This window comes from Triturus cristatus, chromosome 11, assembly GCF_964204655.1.
Source record: "Triturus cristatus chromosome 11, aTriCri1.1, whole genome shotgun sequence".
NCBI classification, from domain to species: Eukaryota; Metazoa; Chordata; class Amphibia; order Caudata; family Salamandridae; genus Triturus; species Triturus cristatus.
Window position 1 is genome coordinate 493,717,023 of NC_140594.1, and position 24,777 is coordinate 493,741,799.

At 41.1% G+C, this 24,777-nt stretch overlaps 1 protein-coding gene across 1 annotated transcript in view; it reads right to left on the reverse strand.

Annotated features, from left to right (window-relative positions):
* LOXL2 (lysyl oxidase like 2) overlaps positions 1-24,777 on the reverse strand; it is a 377,239-nt gene that overhangs the window by 75,571 nt on the left and 276,891 nt on the right. Inside the window, exons 7-8 of the mRNA XM_085633231.1 lie at positions 20,987-21,138; positions 14,404-14,571 (exon numbers count right to left, since the gene is read on the reverse strand). Coding sequence (XP_085489357.1) covers positions 14,404-14,571; positions 20,987-21,138 — 320 coding nt within the window. The remainder of the gene's footprint in view (positions 1-14,403; positions 14,572-20,986; positions 21,139-24,777) is intronic.

The window sequence follows — 24,777 nt, forward strand, 5'->3', positions numbered from 1 at the left end:
GTTGCGTAAAACACCCATTTCTATGGAGTGGGACCAGATGTTGGAGGCACTCAAAGCTGCAGATCTGGCGGAGCCCTCTGGGCCCTACTGGGTGCCATCCCCTCCCCTGTAAAACACTGAGTCTGTGGAGCACTGCCCCCTGAATAATGTAGTCCAAGAGGAAGATGATTAGTAAACGCACCAGCCTAGACGTGAAAACCCAAAGTAGGAATGTGCAAATCGCCCCCTCGGCCCTAAGACAAAGTATGGGAGTGAGCCAGACAGGAGGGTGGGGGTGTGGGATATTAGGGAGTTGGGGTATGTTACGGTGTCCTAGTTTAGACTCTTTTATATCCGAGGCATAAGGACTTGTATGAAGGCATAACCATCCAAAAGAATGAAACAAAATGCACAAGTACTTATTGGATGAATAGAGTAATTGCAACAAAACTCTGTAAAATAATGAGTATACTGTCGAAGAGAAAACTATGTAACAATTGATATCTCCCGATAACCAAAGTAATGCCATAACAGGCTATATCGTCTACATAATCAAAATCAATACCATTGGGTTTAAAAAAAAATCGTTACACCTAATAAATACCTAAGAAATACCCAGATTGCTGTGCCTCTTACCAGCCCATATCCCTGATGAATACCGAGCTAAACTGCTCGCCAAGATTCTGCCCTCTCATCTGCCTAAGATATGAACCCTGGTCCATAAGGACCAAAATGGATTCATGCCTAATTGTAGCACAGGACACTGTGCCATGTCCATTGTGTCATGCAGCTTAAATCTCCCTCCTGCTGCCATACTCCTTATAGACTTCGTGAAAGCCTTTGACAAGAGTCATTGCCCTTTTTAATGCAGGTACTTCGCAAGATGATTATCGATCCTCTGGTTTTAGCCTACCGGACGGCCTTGTACAACATTCCTCGGGCACAGATCAGGGTTAACGGCATGCTATAAGGTTGTTTTCTTATAGAACCATGAATACGACATTGATGCCCCTCTTACCTCTCCGCTTTGCCCTGGAGCCTTTGGCAGAGTGGATCAGAAACAATGTGTAGCTGGTTGGGGTTTGCTGGTCTAATTGGTTGGAGGATAGAGAATCTCTTTATGGTGACAATATCATTCTTTTCCTCCAGCAACCAGAGAGCTCGTATTTGCAATTGCAGTGGCTGTTGGGGGCATATTGGGATGCCTCTGGATTGACCGAATTACCCTACATCTGCTTAAATACAGTTACAGGGCATGAGACCACAACATCCCATAAGAACTCCCTTCTAGATATCACAGGATCACTTTAAGTACCTGGGTATGATGGTGATCCTGGATAATAGCAGAATGGGAGAGCTTAATGTTGTGCCATTGCTACCGTGCTGCAGAGGGATTTGGGGGCATATTAACAAGGTGCGGCAATAATATTATCGCCGCTTTAGAGCCCGTTTTCGGGTGAAAAGCGGCGATAATATTATCGCATTATCAACAAGGACACGCTAGCGTGTGTATCCTTGCATTAGCACCCCTTGTCAGCACGCCTCCTATCGCATCGCTAATGAGATGCAAAGGAGGCATGCCTGACCAGACTCCCTTGGGTAAATATCGCTAACCCAGCTTCCTCATATTAACAACGAGGGTTAGCGATATTTAAAATCACGTTAAGTATGCCTTAAAGCAGGAATTTAACGTCTGTTAAATTCCTGACTAAGGCATACCTAACATGGGGGGTGGATTGTGTGGCTAAGACCAAAGGCCTTATCACCAAGGATATCACCGTTTTCCATGGAACATCACTGGAAAACCAGCGCTGTTCCATGGAAAACATCGCTATCACTGGAATAATTATCGCCATTGCGCTATGCGTTGTTAATACAGCGCTAGCATGGCGATAATTATCTGCGATAGCCGGCGATAAAATTCCTCACGCTAAGAGCAGCCAGCGATAATTATTGCTGCCGCTTGTTGATATGCCCCTTGGACACTTAGTCCTTCTTTCCCATTTCCATAATTTACCTTCATCCTCCTGCCAACCTTCTTCTCAGATTTAGGCTATGGTCACAAGATATATCTGGGAAAACAAGTACCCAAGCGTTTCATATCCCAAATGCACTATGACAATATTTGACAGGATAATAGGTGTTCCTGATTTGCGCCTTTATTATTGGGTGTCACAGAGGATTCACACTGGAGGCTGGCTAGGGACAAAGCTGACCCAACAATGTGCCTCTACCTTGAAACCCTAAAGTGCTGTGATACCCTACACTTACTGTGCGGGAGAGTTTGTCCCCACGCTCTCTCCCAAATAACATGACTGCCCCTGCTCTGTTGGCTCGAGGCACAGGGGCACATTAAATGGCTGGGTTAAAGCATCAAATTTGACAACTCATAGTGTGGGACACAGCTGCGGCATGTCACAAAACTGTCAGGATTAAACTTTGGGACAACATTGGGATATCTTACCTGGGAGACGTGTGGGAAAATGACCATATGAAATCTTCTGACCAACCCACACACAACTACAAATTTTACAAGTCCCAATTCTTTAGATATCTCTATCTTCAGCATGCACATTCGGCACACCAGAATATTTTGATAGCTGTACCCCTTGAGGGCTAAACTGGTATTTGGGCCTCCTGGACAAAAGGTTACCAGTCCCTGCTTTTCCATTTGCCAGACCTCTTGGGTAGCACTAGTGCGGCCTGGAGATGAGACTTGGGAGAGTTGGATGACGGGGAATGGCAGGCGGCAAGGATGAAGGCAGCGGGCAAGTTGGATGGTGGAGAATGGCAGGCGGCAAGGAGGAAGGCATAGGGCTTGGCAATTCCATCAAACCTCAGGGAGATCCATTTTAACTACATACACAGGACATACAACAATCCCAACCAGATGTGGAAGGTGGGCAGAGCCAGTAAACCCGCATATGCACACTGTGTGAGCCCTCTGGTGACATTTTACCACATTGGGAATGTCCGAATATCCAAACTTATTGGATATAGATACATACATTATTGGCCAAAATTCTATATATTAAACCTACTGACACCAAAGTTGCCGTTGAGGGCATAGGGGAGCGATGATCCTCCTCTTGAGCCCAAAGATCGCTAGACCGTCTTGGCTATTTGGTTGGCAAGCAAGACATTACGTGCAATTGGCGCCTTCCAGAATCTTCCTCCATGGAAGATTGGTAGCGGAGACTGAACTACTGCACCAATGCAGAACAAGGGGTGATCAAATGGAGTTGTTTTGAGAACGTCTGAGGTCTGTGGACTTCCGTCACAGCTTAAAGTAACATTGCCAGTGGCCCCTCAGAGCCTCTGTATCCTCCATCTGTGCTTCATGGTCATTTATAATTTTTATGTTTCTGGGCCCATCTGTATCTATTTCATTTGATTTATATGTTTGTAATGTGTTGCTAATAAAATTAATGAAAAGTGATTAAAAAAAAGTTGGCAGTGTCGCGGATTTTAACACTGACTTACCATTTTGCAATTTCCTGACATCAAGTTGATTTCATTTTTTCAAATTTAAATATGAAACATTTGGTTTCAGTTGAAGTTCAGTGGGGATCATGCCTCTGAAACAAATCCACATCACCCATTTACTATTTCAACACTGAATATTTCTATGGCTTTATTGGCTCCATATTGGATATTGCGCCATGCTGCCCGAGTCATTCATTAATAGTGGTGCATTGTAGTGAACGAATAAAAATACGTACAACATATGGTAATAATTTATTAGCAATAAACAAGCATGGCTTGATGCTCGTAATACATTTTGTTCTTCGATTTTGCAGGAGATGTTGATTAGACAGTGTGATTGATGTTATGTTTTTCTGCTGGTATGCACTGACAGAAATTCTGGCATGGAACTTTTCTGTTTTCCAGGAAAATGTTGATCTGAATCTAAACATATTAGACATTCATGGGTAAGGGAGTTTCATTGAGCAGCGTCGTCTGTTGCCCCACTAATCCTGCTTTCAGTGTTTTGGAGAGGTCTAAGGACTGCAGGCAGCAATTTTACATGCATGCAACATAAAAATGGCATGACAAATTAATCTTGAATTTCCATAAAATCTAGTAAGATTAGACGATATCCAATTTATGTAGTGTTTCTTGAATCATGTTGGTCAGACACACGGAATCACTTAAGTCATCACTTAAGTCACTTAAGTGCATCACTTAATGGGGGGCGTGGCTTGGCGCCCGAGTGAATGGCGGCACCCGGGGGACACTCCGCGGTCCGCCGGGAAGACTCGGTACCTCAAGAACTCGGACGGAGACACGCCTGCACTCCTGAAAGCTCGGAGCTTCCTCTGGGGCCCCCGCGAACCTCTCATGCGGCCTCAGAATGTCTTTTCTATCGAAGTGAGTCTGAAAATGGCTTTACTTTCAGCGCGGCCGCCATTTTGAATTTCGGCGCGCGCTTGGATGTCTCCTCAGTGCGATGTGGGTATATGATTTTTGTTCAGCAATGTTAATGCACCTAAAGACACTGCATCAAGAACGCTGACTGGCAGCTTTTCTGCGGGGAAACTTTTTTTTTTTTTTTTTTACCTCAGTGTGTGCAGAAATCATTATGGGTGTATCCTTATCTTCTCTCAGCAGAACCTCAAACTGCAGTGCTCCCTTACATTAGCACCCTTGCTCCTCACTTCTCTCAGCATATTTATAAAGGGGGACTGTCTTTGACAAGCTCAATTCATCCGCTTTCTGCCATGTGCCGTTTCTTATATTGTTTATCACCGGTGATATAAGTTGCAGTACACCGTTTTCAGTGCTCTCATTTACTTCTTGGCCTGTGTACTTTTTTCTTCGGCACACCAGTACTTTGATGATGGCATGGTGACTGACTGTAAGTGGGCTTTTTTGACTAGCAGTATTTCCCCTGTTGCTTTCAGAGGGTGTTTTTCTTTCTTTCTTTTTTTTTTTTGTTGTTGTAATCTACGCACTGTTCGTTATGCTCCATTCCTAATACACCAGCACTGGTTCGAAGATAACTACACCATATGGGTAGAACAACAGCACCTCATTCTTCTCTTTCCAAACCAAAACACATTTTTATAAAGAATTCGACGATTTTTTCTGAATTCTCCAAACTGGAAGATTCTCTGGCCTTATCTTCTCAAAGTCCTGATATAACAATGGAGCCCTCGCCTACAGTTTCAGGAAAATCCATTACCAAGCGCTTAAAAAAGGATCCTCCGCCGCCGCCTAAATCAGCTTCACCGGTGTCGCTGGAGCTTTTATTGGAGGAAATAAGAGCTCTCCGGCCATTCATGGAAGAGACTAATACTAAACTACAAGTCTTAACGGACAACTGGTCTCAACTTGAAGCTAGAGTCTCATCAGTTGAACATAATGTCTCCTCCTTCAAAGAAACCTGTGTTACTGTTTCTCATCTTCACTCTCAAGTTTCTTCGCTTCAGAAACAGGTTGAAGACTTGGAAAATCGCAGTACACGCAATAACCTGCGTATTTATGGCCTGGGAGAAGGACTTGAAGGGACAGACTCTCTTACCTTTTTTAAATCATTTCTCCCTAAGCTGCTCCATATGCCAGAGGGGACGGTCCTTAATATTCAGCGAGCACATCGGCTAGGTCGTCTTCCAGCACACGCTACATCTCCACCAAGGCCTAGAGGAGTCATCTTGTACTTCCTCGAATATACGGATTTGTTGAAGGTTCTTTCAGCGGTCAGAACGTCTCCTAGAATCACATGGTCTGGCTTGTCTTTGTATTTTGCGCAAGACTATGCTAAAGCTACCGCTAATAGGCGCAAAACCTTTTTGAACATGCGAGCTGACTTACGCTCAATAGGAGCCCGATATAGTCTCTTTCATCCTTGTCTCTTCAAAGTCACATATAATAACAAAACTACCACATATGAGGATCCTCTGCGTTTACAAAGCTTCATCAACTCATGTAAACCGAGTGTCATGGATCCCTCTGGCCCTGCTCCCTCTGTTTAACTGTTCGACATGGCTTTTTACTGTACTGCTGATTGAATTCTCGTTTTTCCTTTACTTGATATTTGACAGTTTGGATGTTGTTTCTTCTTGTCAATGGCATATCTGAGGGTTTTTCTCTGTGTTTCTCTTTTGAGACTCTGTTTATTAAGGTTCCAAATTATTATTGTTAGTGTACCTTCTCATGAAATATTCTAATATTGATTCTGTATTGTTACCACAGATTCCCTATCTTTGTTCTATGATGTCTTCCTGGTCCTCCGCTTTGTTGACCCCTGGATGTTTCGTCCGTTCCATGTGGTTCCACCCCTTCCCCGTCTCTACTTGGTTTCTCCTTATGTAGGTATGTTATCCTCCTGTATTCCCATCCTTTTTGTTTTCTTCTTTTTCTTGTTTATCTTCCTTCGATTGATTCTTTTTATTCTCCTTTTGGATGTTGCTTTGTCCTTTTCTTTTTGCGTATCTTCTCATGTTCTCTTTTTGGTTCCATTCGACCTTTATCTCGAGGTGGTTTTTTCGCAACTTTTATCACTATTTATTCCTTTCTTCTCACACTCATTTTCCTATCTATCTATTCCGTCTCACAGCTCCAGCTATACTTCCTTCTGCTTTTTGCCTCTTCCTCATAGAATCGTTTATTTTCTTTCTCTACTTTCTGTTCCTCTTTTCTCTTGCACTTGGGTCCAGGTAACCATGTTTATGATCTTTATTCTCTTGTATGCCCTATTTTACTCTTTCATTGAATTGATTCATAGATATTCACTTACCTTGTTTACTTTTACTTTTGAATTGCCATGCTGTTAAGATTTGTATCATGGAATATTAGAGGATTGAATTCCCCATTAAAAGTCAAAGAGTTATGACCCATTTAGCCAAATTGAATGCTGACATTGTATTCTTGCAAGAGACTCACCTTACGGAGACTGAGTCATCAAAACGAAAACGAGGTTGGGTAGGGGAAATATTTTATTCCAACGGTGATGGCAAACGCAATGGGGTCATGATGCTTTGTCGTAAATTGCTTAGTTGTATATCAAAGGAATCTGATGTAGAGGGCCGATGGCTACATGTTAAGTTGATGTTGAAGGATGTTCCAGTCTCCTTTTTCAATGTATACGGTCCTACTGGTGGTGATTCCTCTTTTTGGTCTTCAATGGCCCAGCAGATGGCCCTTTGCATGGAAGATAATTTTATCCTAGCAGGGGATTGTAATCAGATTTTTGACCCCTTTGTTGATCGGAATTCCAAATTTTCATATATTCCTAACAAACCACATACATCTTTTATCCATGCTATCACTCAGCACAAACTTCTGGACGCCTGGAGGTTGTGTAAACCCACCACCAGAGAGTATACTTTGTATTCCCCTGTGCATCATTCCCAAACGCGTATTGATTATTTTTTTGTCTCCCACAATATTTCCCAAGCTCTTCTGAATGCTGAAATTGGACCCATATTATTATCTGATCATGCCCCAGTTTTGATTGATTTGGACATTTTACCTAAAGTTAATGCGCCCAGAAGATGGAGATTTAATAACTCCCTTCTTCTAGAGCCTGTATTTTCTTCCTCATTCTCTACCTTTTTTGATGAGTACTTTTCCTTGAACGATACTACTTCCCTACCCTTTTCAACTATTTGGGACGCCTTTAAGGCCTCAGCAAGAGATTTTATTATCAGCTATGTGGCCAAGAAGCGAAACATTGCTCGCAAGCGTTCGAGGTCCCTTCTTCAGGATATTAAGAGACTGGAGCATTCTTTTTACACATCCAATTCAAAAGCTGTTCTTGATGCCCTTATAAAAGCGAAATTGCAATTTAATAAGGAATCTACTGACAGTGCCTCATTTCACCTCCTGAAATCTAGTGCAAAATATTATGGTGGGAAAAATAAAGCAGGTAAAATTTTAGCCAACTATTTGAAAACCAAACACAAACTCAATATCGAGTCTGTTTTTGACGGAAACTTTATCTTAAAATTTAATGACAGAAATTTTGAATGAGTTTGCACTTTTTTACAAATCATTATATACTCCTGAAATGAATCCCACTAATCATACACTTTCACAATTCTTCTCAACCATACATAAAACTCGACAAGATTTCCCCGACTTGTCGTTCTTAGAAATAGACATAACACAACAAGAACTCTTAGCCAGATTCCAACACTTAAAAAAAGATAAAGCACCTAGGCCGGACGGATTCACTGTCCAATTTTATCTCCACTTCTCTAAATTATTACTACCTAAATTACACCTTCTGATTAATTCATTTAGCCATCTGGGAGAATCTGTAGGCTCTTTCTCAGAAGCTCATATATGTCTAATCCCTAAGGAAGGTAAAGATTTGAAACACTGTAAAAATTACAGACCCATTTCACTGGTCAATATAGATTACAAAATTTTTTCTAAGACACTGGCCTTACGTTTGGGCCCTATTTTACCAAATGTATTAGGCAGAGAGCAATCCGGTTTCGTGAAAGGGCGTGTCATTAATGATAATACGAGACTGTTTTTTAATATTCTATCTAAAGCTCCGCATTTAAAAAACTCTCTCGCTGCTATAACCCTTGACGCGGAGAAAGCATTTCATAGAGTTGAATGGCAATATCTATTTTATACTCTCCAATGGTTTGGCTTTGGTCCTAAATTTACGACCCTGATCTCACTTCTGTATTCTAATCCGTGAGCTGCGGTTTGTGCTAATGGTCTAATTTCGGATTTTTTTGACCTCGGAAGGCTGTGCGTCAGGGCTGCCCCCTTTCTCCTTTTCTTTTTAATTTAGCCCTAGAACCCTTTCTCTCAAAGATCCGTCAAAACACACAAATACATGGTTTTCAAACTCAGATCGCTGATGTCAAACTAGCAGCATATGCTGACGATATCTTGCTTTTCATTTCCAAACCTAGTGATTCAGTTCCTGCCTTTCTTAAAGAAGTTCAATCCTTTTCGCTGGTTTCAGGGTATAAATTGAACAGCGAGAAGTGTGATATCTTACCTTTGACTAAATTTACTTTTAAAGCTGTTTTTGACGCAACAAACTTTACCTGGAAATCCTCTCATATTAAGTACCTAGGATTGCATTTCACGCCCACAATCAAAGACACAGTTACTTTATGTTTAAATAATTATATTAAAAAACTTTCTGACCTTACTACTAAATGGCATCCCTTGTGCCTTTCCTGGTAGGGCCGTTTAGATACCATAAAAATTATGCTCTCCCCTTTAGTTTTATATACTATTTCCAACATTCCAGTCCCCATTTCTCCCAAATTATTTAAATCAATTAATTCAATATTATCTTCTTTTTTATGGAACAATAAGAAATCACGTATGTCTATTTCCAAGTTAATACGTCCTAAAGTTGAGGGAGGGGTTAATTTTCCCAACTTTCCTGTTTATCAGAAAGCTTTCTTATTGCGGCAGGCCTCATATTGGCTGCTCGATCCCACAGATGACTGCCCCTTGTGGGCATCAGTTGAACGTTCGTTTTTGTCCCCCTTTTCCTTTCAAGAATACCTTTCTTTTTCCCGTAAACCCCAAACATTATCTACTCCCCTAGTTAAATTTACTTCCAAACTTCTTTCCCCTTTATTGCCTTTAATTCCTGATACTCTTGAGACCTTTTTAGCATCAACCATTTGGCATAATAACACTTTATTAATCAACAATAAACCTTTTTATTGGATGTCATGGAGGCAACATGGTTTGATCTGGGTCCACCAATTATTCTCAAACAATGAGTTTGTTTCTTTTTCTTCGCTCCGACAGACTTATAACTTACATGCCACTCTAATTTCTAAATATTATATTCTACGTCGCACGGTGCTTGAGGTACACACTAACCTCACCAATAATTCTAGTAATTCTCATACTACTGTTGTACCTACTGATTTGTCTATTCTTTTACGTACTAAACCTAAAGCCTCTTCTTTATATACTCTCCTCCAATCTAAAGGTTCATCTAGACAAAAATCTAATGTTTAAATCGCTTGGGAGAGGGATTTTAGTGTAGTTTGGCCCCTGCCGATGTGGAATAAGATTTGGATTAAGATACGTAAAACCTCTAGAACAGCTAGTTTAACACAAACAATGTTTTACATATACAATAGACTATTACTATCTCCTCACACTTTAAATAAAAGATTCTCCATTGCACAGGATACTTGTTGGTCTTGCGCATCTCCTGATGCAGATTTGTTTCATATGCTTTTTTCATGTTCACTTGTACATACTTTTTGGAAACAGGTTTGGTCTCAAATTAACCTAATTTTTGGTACCAATGCCCCATTCTTTGTAAAGGACATTTTCTTGGGAAGCCTTTCCCCAATTTGGGATAAATACGAGATCAATGTCAGAATTGTTGATTTACTACTAGCAGTTGCTTTTCAGCAGATAACGAGAAATTGGAAAGATTTTACGAAGATTTCTTACAAAGCTTGGTGGTATGATGTCTGTCATAATCACAGACTGGATACATTTCTCCTGTTTCCTTTACAAATGGCCATGAAGCGAATTCAGTTATGGTTACCTGTTACAACATTTTTTGATAAATGTGCATTGAAACACTCTTTACCAACCCCTTCTCAGCAGGAAGTACTTAAACCCCCCTGACTTCTTTTGATGTTTTCTAGTTTTATATTATATACGCACTGTATTCTTCCTGATTGTCTTTTTGCTGTTTTTTTAGTCTTCTTCTTACTTGTATATTTCTGCTGGAATATGTATATGATGTATTATTTTTGTTTTTTGATCAGTAATATGCACTGTATACTACCACCTCTTTACCTTAAATAAACTTTTTTTCTGAACTAAAAAAAAAAAAAAAAGTGCAGCACTTAATTCCTAAAGATTTTCTGGAGACATTGAACTCATGTAGACAATCTTGACTAACTTGTTCAATACCACTGACATACCTTTGCATGCCTCAGAAGACACATTACATGATATGTTAACAGGAGACAGAAAAGATGATTAAGTGGGGCACCCGTATATGGATACAAGTTCAAACTAATATTCCTCAGACCCATTTTGTATCCCTGATTGCAGAAAGATATGACACTTTCTCTTCCAATTGTTGGAATAAAAAAGTTTTAGCTGTGCTGTTTATGTAATGTACGTCTTAAGTTAGCATTTGCGGCACCATTTTTTGTTTAGCCGCCATTTTGAGCCATGATCGAAACTGATTTTTCTCTCTGCCTCTGCTGAAAGCAGCTGTGATAGTATTCGTTTCTCCAAGGTTGAGCTGTGCTGTACTAATGAATACACTGTTCTTATTAGCGCATACCTTTCCCACTAGATAGAGGCCTGCTCCCACCTTTAGAGTGGCGGGCACAGGCAGAACGACCTCGGCATTAAGATAGCGTGTGCCCGGTCTCAGGATCGAAACTCATCCTTCTGTACCTTCTTTGTCTAGCTGCCTCCAACTGGACATTTACAGTCAGGGTGTGTCTTTGGTTCTGAATGGTACATAATGTATCACCATGTTTGCTGAAGTCAGTCCCTCTGCAGCAATTCCAGGAGGCTGGTAGGACTGGACTACGCTCGAGTGTATCTGAATAAATATAATTGGTTTGTATTCTCTACTGTCTGAACAGGGCCGGACTGACTACTGGGCGTTTTGGAATTCTGCCGAGCAGGGGGCTGATTTCACTGCGGTGGGGGCTGATTTCGTTCATGGAGACCTGTGTGTACTTCGAAATAATTAAAGCAAAACGAATTTCGTTCAGTACACGCAGGTCCCCATCAACGAAATCAGCCACCAGCCCAGCAGCATTCCAAAACGCCCGCTAGTCAGTCCGGCCCTGTGTCTGACCGACTCGTCATTTGTATGGAAGGCTGAGAGGTGGTCGCAAGTGACCCGAGTGACCCGAGTGGCCCTAATCGGGTCACTTCCTTCACAATCTATACAACAGGTAAAAAAACAGAGGAGAGACATCAAAGAGTTTTGTATTTATATTTAATGTTGGCAGGAACACCTCATTTCATTTTCTATTTAAAAAAAAAAAAAAGTTACAATCATTACAGATGTGCACGAGCAAAGCCTTTGGTATCCAGTGATCTTCATTCTCATGGCACATTTGGTATGCATTGCCTTTTTCATGTTTTTAGGGATATGTGAGCAGAGGGAGCCCTTGAAATTCATGTTTAAATAATTTAATGTTTTTGACCTGCTGCCATGAACAACAGCTGATCTTAATCCTGGTTATGTTGGACAGCCGCAACTACCTCTGTGATCTGTAGGAGAATTACAGAGCTGGCAAAAACATAAAGACAGGCTCTTTTTGCTTGGGCTGCAAACCCATTCAAAGACATGCCATCTGGAACAAGGCAACCGCTACACTACATCACACAATGTTGGAAGCGCGGCAAGAGGATGTGCCGAAGTGTTGGGAACCAGACAGTAGTGAATCACACGCGATAGTTCCATAGTATTGATTGGGGAATAACAAAGGCACATGTAGTCTCAGGGATGCAGGTGGGCCTCAATAAGTGAAGGGGTCCATGCTCTACTTTGTTTATCTGTGAGATGGCAGAAAGAATATGTGATGCAGATGTTGGCAGTTACATAGGGGTTGCTGGAATCCCTCAGACTCACCCATATACTTTTAGGTCTAGCTTGACAGCGCAATGAACTGCAAGACCTTTCGTTACAAATTCTTCAATATTTACCTAGAATCTCATAACAAGTGGCCCAGATATTGCTGGTATGTGCGTTTGTTACTGTTACCACACAGACCGGAAATATGAGTATGACAGTTAACCACACAGTCCCTCAGCATTCTCCAAATAGATTTCAGCAGGTCACACCTGCCAAAATTCATTGAAGGGGCATGTCTGATAAACACTGCGACGCGAGGATTTTGGTGTAATAAGACACACTCTAACAGAGACACACTTGTAATTGAGAGTTATTTATTGATGAGATATATACTGTCCGAGTGGAGTTGGATTTTATCAAGTCAGATAAATGTCAGTCCAACACAAGGCCACACAGAAGGAGCTCTACAGTCGGGGATTTGGTTTCACCTCACAGGAGTATTACCCTCCCATCTCATGGCTGTTGTTTGTTTGGTCTTTCATGGTGTTTCCTATTGAGATTGTACACTGGGATGCATGAAACACTATTTCACAAGTCCAAAGTATGTGGAGTCATCACACCTTAAATTCTTATTCATGGCGGCATTGCATACAGAAGGCAAATGTTTTTTGCTATCTTTTTTTCGCGGCAGAAAACGTTTAAAAAATATTTTTAGTAGGGATTTAAAACGCAAGTGAGACATATTGGTATCCAGTGATCTTCATCCTCATGGCACATTTGGTATGCATTGCTTTTGTCATGTTTTTAGTGGATATGTGAGCAGAGGGAGCCCTTGAAATTCACGTTTAAATAATTTAACGTTTTTGACTTGCCAATGCCTGTCCTGAAGTGCCTCGACCTTCTTTGTTTTGCCAAAGTCTATCACTCCAAGATACCACCATCTTTTACATAATAGGCCAGAAGGTCCATCATGCTCTACTTATAATTGATGGAGTGTAGGTATGTAGGATGTTCTGTACAACAGTGGAGGAAGACAGTATTTTAAAATGTTGTTTTATACTAAAAAGGTACCCTTTTCCAGGTGGGAAATTTCCACATTTGTTAAATCTGAAATAACTTCAGACCTGGTCCCAAAACAGTGGCCTACACTTATCAGATACGGAGGTTCACGACATAATGAGCCTGGTTCGAAAGGTATTTACGGGTATAAAGCTATGTTTATGGGTGACATTTCCTCTATTTACACCTGCAAGGTATTTACAGGTATAAAAATATGTATTTAGGTGAACTTTCCTCCTTTTACACCTGCACGGCATCCACAAATGGATACCCAGCAAGCCTTATTGGTTTTACTACTGCCTGATTGCATGACACAGCCATGTACAATTGCGCAGTAGGAAAGCATGGGCAGTGGGGTGTTTATGGCATGAATTACCATGAGAATGTATGAACATTCACAAAATCATGAGCATTCAGCATTCAAAAACTCCTCTGCGACCCTTTCCCACCCTCGATATGGTTGGAGAATTACTCAAGGAGTAACTCACCTTTCATGGTGGGCGGGAGAATGGAATATTATGAGAATTTGTTGGAATTCTGTGTCAAGAATTTCTCCATGGAGAAATGTACTTTTCCCATGGAGAGAAAAGAAAAAAAAAATTGCTGCACAGCCCGCTGCATTCCACTCAATCAGGAGTTTTGCTGTGTGTACTTCTCTGCATTGAAGAAATAGCATATTTCACATATCTTTCCCTGAAGGTCACTTGGAAAGCTCAAATCAATGTCCTGAAAATGCTTGCCAAACATCATACATTTACACCCATACATAATAGCACCTAGAAAAGATGTACACCTTTTTTGTGAATCAGGTCCTATGCACACTCCTGACATCCTGTTTTGTTTAAGGCACATACCTGGAAGGCATGGCTGGCGAATCCCAGCCCCAACTGGCGGCATACGATCATGGCCTCCATGGTTCCCCAGCCGTCACTGCAGATGGTCCCCCACCTCATGGTGCCATTCCGCTGCATCAGGACCTCTACGCGGCCCTCATTCGGTGTGCGGCCCCCACTCAAACGCACCTGCAGACAGGCAGAAAAGAAAGAATACTTTTTAAGGTTAAAAAAACTCTTTCTAGTTTATATTTGCCAATTACCATTGTTACATAAAAAGGAGTGATCAGTTGCAGGCCTCCACAATTTTTCTGCAAATCTTAAATTGGATCTCTTATTTTATCCAGATTACTTTGTTTCAGCTTTAAGTGCACATTTGGCAGGAATGGAGGATGTTTTGTAAAAACAGTGAAGGAAGAAAGTACTTTAGAACTTAATTTAGAAGCCATACATTGGACCTATGTATAAATCAAGTGTCTCAAATTCATAATTAACAATAAACAGACCTATGAAGGTTAACATATTATAAAATTGTGTTTTGCTTATACGCCTGATTCATCTCTGTTCATCTATATTGTTCTTTACTCAGCTCTCAGGAGGTTTGATGTGGTTATTTTTCCTTGTAGGGTTTCTACGGGTAGAAATCAGGGAAAGAGCATGGCGCGTGTGTAGAGCAGAGCTAAGCCGCTGACTGGAGTGTGTGCCGTTGCAATGCCTGAGCAATCCGGTGAAAGGAGGAGTCGGAGCAGACCTGAGGAGAGTAAAGCTGAGAGAGATAGGGGGCCTGGCAACAAACGGGGAGCACTTGAGGGCAACACTTAGGGCCCACAGGACTGCTGCAGGGGCACAGAGAAGTGTAGACCCCTAATGAGAGGCCCTTTTAGAATGCTAATCGAAATTCCTTACATTTCTGGAGCAAGAACTCAACTCGGAGAAGACAACATTTCCTCCATCATAGGGATGGTGCTTGCGAAAATTCCACTGGGCAATACTCCAATGACTTTTGCACTTTCTCCCGAAATCGTGGAATTTCCCTTAGCAGCAGTAGGTGCTGGAAGTAATGCAGTAAATCTGCAGCCCAGACAGATATTTCATCAGTACACAACTAAAAAAAATGTGTGGGTGGAAAACGACCCGAAAATAAGAAATTGTCAAGAGGAATCTGAAGCTGAAACTCCGATTCCCCAGGTAATATCCCCAGCTTTTAGAGTACTACTTGGAATACCAATCCCCGCCTCTGGCAGCCCTTCCAGGGGATACTGCATCAGTATTTCCAGGTCACTCGAAATCAGAGCCCAAGCAGCTATGCTTCCTGCATATATCAAAATAATAAGCCAATATTTATCTCTGAACAAAAAGATTTCTGGGAAAAACCTGTGTTCAGGCCCGCTGATTATATTATATAATTTGGTCAGAATATGCATTGCCGTGATCATCTTAAATTAATCTCTCATCAAAATCGTATCTTCTAAAAAATAATTTTTTAGAGATGCAATTTAGAGAGGGAGGCAAGATAAGGTTCTAACCACCATTCCGGAAGTCCGCGCACACATTGGTGGAAACAGTCACCAGTAGCTATTCGCCATAATCACAGCCTACACAAAGTTTACGGTTTAATTGCTTCATTGCTGTTATTATTCACAGTGAATCATCTGGCATTTCTTACTTTAATGCATTTATTCATACATCTTTTCCTGTTTTCCATCCGAGCTATCAGAAATTGTTACTGTGTTCATTTAGCGAGTCACTATATTGGTTTTCATTAACAAAACAGTGTTGACCATTGAGTCAAAATGCAATTCATCGTAATTGGTTATTGTTATCGTTCTGTATTTTTATTCCATTATTATATTTACTAATGCACTCAATGATTTAAAGGTTGAGTAAAAGTATTGAGTTTAGGTGTGAATTTGGATCTTATTATGTTTTATGGGTTAAATGGGCGTATTTGCATATTCAAATCTCGAGTCAGGTACAATAGTAAACACAAAAATTAACCCTCAAACTGACTGACTTCCCCACTTTCAATTCCTCCATAGAAACAACCAAATAGATGTTTCTGAAGTGATCCTTTCACCCATTTACGCCACCGAAAGGGATACTACGGTCCAAAAAATGTGCTATGGAGATCCATTTTGATTAAACAGGAGGAAGCAGCAGTTAGGAGAACTAAATTTCTCTATCCAGAGATTCATAGCGCAGTTCATCATGTGAGGGTTCAGCAAGCATTCACTATCCATGCATCAATGTTACCAGAACAGAACTGTAACACATTGTCCGACTTAACCATAATGACCACACTGCCCACGAGCTCTGCAAAAAAATTAGGATGTCAATTCCAGACTGGAAGCAGAAACCACCAGCATTAGGCTAACCTGATATCAAATGACTAAAAGGAATTACGAAGGAAAAGAAGTATTTAGTTACAACGATGCTCATGTCCATACCAGCTTTCCGTTGATTAAATCCACGACTCTTAAAGACGTGATAAGATACAGATGTTGAATTCAATCAGACAATGCTCTTGCATTAACAATTCAGAAATCTGTAACAGGAGTTTGCTTGGCTCCACACCAACAGAGCCTCGAGCCAATTGTCAGAGGTCATCAAATGGGCTCTGGAGGAAAAATAATTTTATTTGATCGCCTGCATTTAGATTTCCAAAGCGTACTCTGTCCAAAGGTTTATATAACTCAGTTCAAATGGAATCAGCAATTTGCTTATGTCATCAATGACATCTGTAAAGTTTCTATTCCAACTCAATTTACATATAATTGTCAACACTTAAAATATTCACATTTTTCAACCTTCATAAGGGGGGATCACTCATCATGATCACTCTGCAAGTATTAAAATCAGAAAAACTTCAGACTCAAACGGAAGCAGATACAAAACGTTGGGGGGTCACAGTTTGATCCGCAGGCAAGGAGCTCCGAGCAATCCCCTAAACTCATCCATATGTGTGGAAAGCAGGAACGCTAGAGTCGCGGTTCCATAGTAAAATCACAAGCAATTTGATGCGTATTTGCCATTTACACAAATGCTAGTTATGTGTCAATTTCATGTTGTTTACCATTTCATCACCATGCTGAATTTGGCTGAAATAACACGCTCACGATTTGGAATTCTATGCATTGGCAGAAAGTTTCATGAGTTTTTTAGGCCATTTTATGGCAGTTTCCAAATTGTACTGGACTAATAATGATATTAAGAAATTTTTTTGATCTTCGTTTGCAAAAATATATTGGCAAAAGAATCACCAACCTTCTAAAAACTCTTACATGCATCTCATTTTGTTCAAAACTGCGCACCATTTTGCTGCTATGCCACAAAATCTTATTTTATTGAGAAACACAAACCGTTCAAAATTGGTATCACTAAAATGTCCTATTTGGAAAAAAAGTGCCAAAATAATTTAAAAGTGTACCAATCTGTTTCGAATGTCACGTGATTCTTTACCTTTGTACACCCTACACTAGAATCTGGTTTACATATATTTCTCTAAAGCTGATAATCTTTTTTGGCAACAAATGTGGTAAAAGAACTTTAATAAAGCACAGCTTACCTTCTATTTAATATATATCATAGTTGTTCATAAAACTATAGACCTTATTCACAGCTGGCTCACATTGCAGATGTGCAAAGCCCAACATAATGGGGAACTCCAGACAATGGTAATAGGAGCCCATGTGAGAATGCACATTTTTTTTTTCTACACGAGAATAACATTTTGCCGAATGGAGAAAGCTCTTCACCCTGTTCCTACCAAATCTGGGAGTGAACCATTCCATTCCCCACTCGGTAAGGGGATTTATTCCAGCACTGTGCAGGAGTAAACCTTTGACCATTTCCAGACCATGGTGGAAAAGGTGGAGGCTCGAATTTGGAATATTGACAGATCTACAGGTTTGTGGGCGCTTCCAAACTTTAGAGGCAAAATGTGTCTTGTAATGCTCAGTCGCCATCCCTTGAGTGTGATTTCAGCCTCATGAATGAACTTACATCTACCAGACATCCCTTTCTAAAATCCTAAATTCCTTGCAGGTTTCTCAAAACCTGTAAGAATAACTTGACAGCAACTTATTCAAACTTGTCAACAGAAAGTTGATTGTGTTGCTTAAACCGATGATGAATGAATAATTTGCCGAACTCTCCTGCACATATGGGCTTCTGTGATTTCTGTATGTGATCCACATCCCTAGCGCCATCAGAATATTGTTTTACTAAGGAAAGTGGGGATTTTTTATTTAATTAGTTATTTGTGTGTTGTGTACAGACCAACATGTCACCTTACAGCAGCTCCAGAGCTTTCAGTTATTTATCAAAGTCTGTAGACATAAAGACTGCAGGTATGTATAACTCAGCCAGGTGGTAGACATGGCATCCCCTTAGCCAGCATTCCGTAGTCACTACGCTGGCAGTTGCAGGTCCTCGGTCAAAAGTCCAGCTTAACAGTCTAGTTTTGAATAATCTTTTAAAAAAGAGCAGGTTTCCTTCTGCCCTCAACATTCAAAGTCCTTTTCTGTGTTTTTGGTGATAGAATGACCATTGGCGAATTAAGAGCATGCAGTGCCCACTTTCTGAAAAAATAGGCAAAAGTGCCAAGAATTTCCTTAGGAGCCCACTTTTGGTTGAGCCAAATACCGGACTTGCCAAGTCCCAAGAGTGCCTAGTTTTGCTTCCACCTCATGCCTATCTATCCCACCACCCTCTACATCCTTTCTCTTTATCTCACTCTTGGAGGGCCTTTTCATCTATGCTTTCTCCCTTTGTCACTGTTTTCCTATCTTTCTTTTCCCAAATCCTTTTCCTTTTTCTGCCTTTCCATCTCTTGCTCCGGGTCTAAGTATGATAATAAAAAATAAGTTCTGTTCCAAATAAACTTATGCTGGCACCCACCACCTGCAGCTACCTACACAAATTAAGCACTAGGTGTATGATGGATGAGCAAATATTCCTGGCTTCCATGTAGCGGATTCTGCCATTGCACGGTATATTCATAGGAGTAGGTTTCTGCGGGGTGACTAGGTGTGTCTTGTATTTGAACACTGACCCAACTTTGATTCAGTGTAGCGCACAATGGTGCATTCAGGCAGGTTGTGGAAGGCTGACTATTAAGTGAACCTTTCCCATATCTCTCATCAGTCTATTTTATATGGTCAGTTTGAAGGAGGAGAAAGATTTTTAAAATCACAAAAGATGGACAAAGCGGGCTTTGACTACAGCAACAATGTGGGGTTGGGTCTCCTTTAAGTTTAGTATACTGCCTGCTGCATGATAAAATGCTGGGAGGCGGTGACAAGCAAAAACAAACTGAACCAATGACTTGCAAGGAGACATTTTTGGCTGTTGGTTTTCTGAATATTGTGAGCTCTGACAAGTTAGACTTTTGAACCGGGTTCTGATGAATTGAGGCACCGGAAGTCAATTTTTTCAATGCAGTCCGTTGATGTGGTATAAAGTTGAGAATTTCAATCGCGAGTGAGGATCCGTGCCCAGATGCTTGGGGCATCACGGCCAGGATGCTGGATCTTTGAGCACTCATTCAGTTGAAGGGAGGGTATATCCCAAGGTCGGCCAAGGACAGGTTAGCTCTTTGGGGTGTACTATCATCCGGGAAAAATCAAGTTCCGTATGAAGAATAGGAATGGGTGACCGATGGAAAAGCATCTGCAGCGTGGACTCACTTTATTATGTATGTCCTACAAAATTGTAGTTATGGCACTTTGAACCAATCTCATTATAAAAAGTCTGCACGTTCTCTTTCAAAATAAAGCTCACTTTTAAGATGATCTGGATTTTGCATGAAAAACAAAAACTATTGAAAAAAAGGAAACTTGATGAAGAGCAAAAGAACCATAGAAGGAAAATATAAACTATCAGTTACTGGGTGTTTGTGAGACTGCCTGCGTGACACACAGTGGTGCTACCTGACACAAAGCAACACAAATGGCAGGATTAATCCACTTTCCTGTGCAAATCCATGAACATTAAACCAAAGGGGTGGGGGGGGGAGGGGTGAAACGAGGCAGGGACTGCACAAACACCTCTAGGATTTCATGCAAAGCCAAATCAGAAATTCCTAGTTCCAAACAAGGTGCAAGCTGAATTTCAAATGCCATTCCAATAAATAAATGGATAAAGTGCACTTTTTATGGAACTTCATAATTTATACATTTTACCTTTGGGTGATGTCATTGCATTGAATTGTCCTGGAGCGTGTACCTTGATTATAAATGTCACATGAAGTCCAGCCGGCTAGCCTTTGCACAGTTGTGCAATGCTTGATTATGTGCTGGCTAAAAGGCATTTTTTAAGTGAGCACGGTCGTTGACATCATCAGAATGCCACTCTTTGCAAATATGGAGCTGCAGTTTTGGGCCCCTGTTTTTAGGGACATGAGCAATACAAATGCATTAACATGAGTTAACTTACAGAGATCTTTTTCTTTCCTTAGCAGCACAACAGTCCTGCCTTTGTTGAAGCTAGAGGATTATGGTACAGCATTTGGAAGACCTAACCCTAGTAAAACGATTTTACATTTGCAAGCTCTGAAGATTATTTAAAGTCAGTAGTTTGCCCGACAGTCTTCACCCAGGCTTACCTGCTTCTGGAATCCCATGGCGGGGATGTTGCACTTCACAGATGCATCTTCCTCGTGGTTGCACCCCAGCGACTGGGTATTAAACCTGCAGTCGGTGATGGATTTCTCAAAGCCAGAGCATTCAATTTCGTTCATGTGGATGGGCCCCATACCTGAAAGAGAGAGAGAGAGAGAGAGAGAAGGTTACTCTCGGAGGCCTCATCATTCAGCAGAACATGGGGAGAAACTTAAGTGTGATTAGTGCGGTAACTACAACTTGGAGGAAGTTCTTAAGGAGATTTACGTGTTGATAGTGTTCTTGCATTGTTGAAACCCACAAGACCTCTCAAGATGACGTGGTACAGATGTTTCAGTAAATGGGACATCAAAGGAGTTGAGAAATCGGAGGCCTTAATAAAATAAAAATGGTGGACACATAGATCGATATCAGTAAAAGAACTATACATAAATTACAAGAAACTAGCATAGCTAATTATATAAGGGCTGTCTGTTTTCCCTCAAGGGTTGAAAGTGGCCTAAATCACTTTTTTCCTCTAACGACAAACTTTACAGTCAGAGATTTGGGCAGATCACTGGTGAGCAAAGGGAAATAAACACAATTTCAAACTGCAATAAATTAGAATACTTTATTTTGGTGATTTAGCACCAAATTCTTCAAAAATGATTTAGCGAAGAGAAAGAGATCTGGTTCAGGGTGGTACAATTAGTTGACCAAGAAACCCAACACACTGGAGGACAGGTTGGGATTTAAACTCGTAGCAAGCCACCGCTGGATCACATAGTCTATTGTGACTAGATACAGTACACTCTCTTACAAACAAAAGCGTTTCAATGGATACATTTGAAGTTAAATATTAGAAAAGACAAAGTGCTGTTACTAAACTGGGTAGGCACAGAACGCCTGCATTGGTTAAATGCATTGAGACACAACGCTTCTGCATTGGTAGAAATCACTGGGGCAAAAAGCTTCTCTATTGGCTAAAATCATTTAAGTGTTGTGCTTTTGTATAGGTTGGGCAAAATGCATGCTGTGTTATATGCTTGTCAACAACAAAAAAGAAAAAACTAATTGATTGTAAATGATCACTGTGTCTGTTTTATATGCCATCTCTTAGTTCTCTCAATACAGGCATTAATAAGTGCTTTTATAGGAAACCCAAGCAAGTAGGCCCTCCATTTTTTCTCAATATTACATGCTGTCTTTATTACTCCTAATCTGACCAAATAGGATCTGGAGAAAATGCATCTACATAGTGGTCCTGACGAAAGCCCTGGACCCACACTGGCCTAGAGGGCTGAAACATGTTGACTGACTAAGTAGGGTGGAATAACCTGTTGCAATTTTTCCTGAATGACTAGTTTTTTGCCACACCAGACGTAATGGAATAAAGGGATACCTTGGTGATCTCTGGGTATTTTTATCTACAATTACAGTAGACCACGTCTAGAATTACACATCAAAAGTACTCTCTAGAATACGGTAGAGCCCATCTTGGTTAATAGGGACCAGGATGAGACTAGATAATAAAGCATGACACCTATAGGGTATGTGAGGGTCAACAAAACAACACAGGGTCACGAAACGCATTTATAGTGCAAGGATGAAATGTTAAGCTTTTATAGTAATGTCACATGTGCGAAGTATAGGATTTATTAAGATATATTTGGTTGCTTAGCGCATCTACTTCAAGAAATGCTCTTGTAAATTAAATGCAATTAAATTAGGAGGTATTGACACTTGTTACGTAAAGTGCTTCTAAATGGTGTAAACACTGGTCTTAACCACTGCATGATGACAAGTTATTAGGAATATTGCATATATTTTTATCATTATTGAGACGAACTTATATAAATCACAAAGATACATAAACAAGACAGATACATATAAAACGAACAAGATATACATTTGGGAAAAATAGAGGCATCACTTGAGGGGCAGAGTTATTTGTTTTAGTCCCACATAAATAATCCTGTACCAAGAAATCCACTTCAACGTTAAATAAAGCACCACTTTCTGAGATTTGTTTGGGCCCAAGTATCCTCACACTTAGTTATATATATGATAAGCACACCGTAGCTATTGAGCATTACACAAGGAGTACAGACTCTTTGTACCTGAGTCTTCATTCACCGATGCGAGCTCTACATATCACTCTAGATGCGGGCACAAAAGGGTGGTCATGGGGGGTTAAAAAGGTCTGCGAGTTGGCAATTCCTTCATCTCCAGCACAACAGTAGAAATCTAATATGTATGTCATAGATTGTCAGACAGCAGAGATTTTATTGAATACGCCCACTCCCTTATATGTATCCTCATTTCAGAATAACCAGTTTTAAGTTTATGGCAGGGAATGGCACTGGCACAGAATGCCTGTTAGTCCAAAAATGTACAATAAAATGTATTGAAAACAATTTTCAGAATAGGGAAAAGTACAGCGAACACTTCAGACTGTGAAACTTGTTAGAGTTGAATCGAAATACAAAGGGTCTGATTCTGAGCTTGGCGGTGCGGGACGGCCCGCTCCGCTCCAGCAACCGCCTGCTCCAGCACCGCCAAACGTATGCTGAACCACCTGCTGGATTAGGAGTTTTCTCCTGGTCTGGCAGGCGATTCTTTGGAGTTCCCACGGCTGTGCCTATGAAATAGGCACCACAATGGGAACATCAAAATCAGTACCTGCATGGTATGGACTGCTGCGGCCCATGCCGTCCATTTACTGGCATGCATGCACATGAGGGGGCACAGCATGTGCCCCCTACATGCATACTCAGGCCCAGAGCAACAAGGGGGGCCTATAGGGCCCCCTTCATTTCCTCTCCGGCGTGGGTTTCATGGAGGTGGATCCACCCTGCACACCACGGCGGAGTGGAAACTCATAATATGCTTGGCGGGACCGCCATATTTTGTGGCCTCAAGACTGCTGTGCCACCACCAGGGATCTTTGACCACTTGTGGTTGTGATGGTCCCAGGGCGGCCTTACTGCCCTAGTTGATCTAGAGTGGTCAGAAGACCGCCGTCGCCATGCCCCTGCGAAGTCTGTCCGTACCTGGACCACCAGACTCGTGATTAGCCCCAAAGTGTTTTCATATTAAAATCGCCTTTGAGTAATACCCCTATGTCGGTCTAAGGATGAACATTCTATGGTGTTGGTATGGTGCCATACATAAATACAAGCTAGCCATAAGCTTTTGTCCTCTCCTGAGGCAAGAAACCACATTTCCTAATTTGTCATGTTATATTGTGGACTGCCCATGATCATAAAAGTGCAATTAAAAAGCTGGAGTATACCACTTGGTGTTACTGGAGTGACACATGTGGTTGTACATCAAGAATGAGCATACCAATCTGCCATCCCTGAAGGTTCAGCAGTTGCTCACAGAGGAAGGATCAAATGGTCATAAATAACCCTAGGTGCAATCCTGTGGCTTTCCGAGCCCCTCTCAAACAAACCAACTTGCCAACAGTCTTCTTGAACAAAATTCTAAGCTTCCACAATCCTATCTAAATGTTACTATGGGTGGAATGGGGGTAAAGTTCTAGATATATTCCACATCCTGGTTACCCCATGCTGTGATGATGGCTGGCCACTGAGTAATGAGGCATCTGAGGGGATATGGTATGTCGTTGTTGAGGATCTTGGCTGCAGTATTCAGGTGTCCAAATAAATCCCCTGGGACGTGCTGTGTGCTGTGTGTTACCATTACCTGGGTGTCTTTCTGCTTGCACTAACAGCCTACAATGTGTGCTCCTTGGCAATTGCACGCTGTTCTGATGAGAGACTAAACGTGA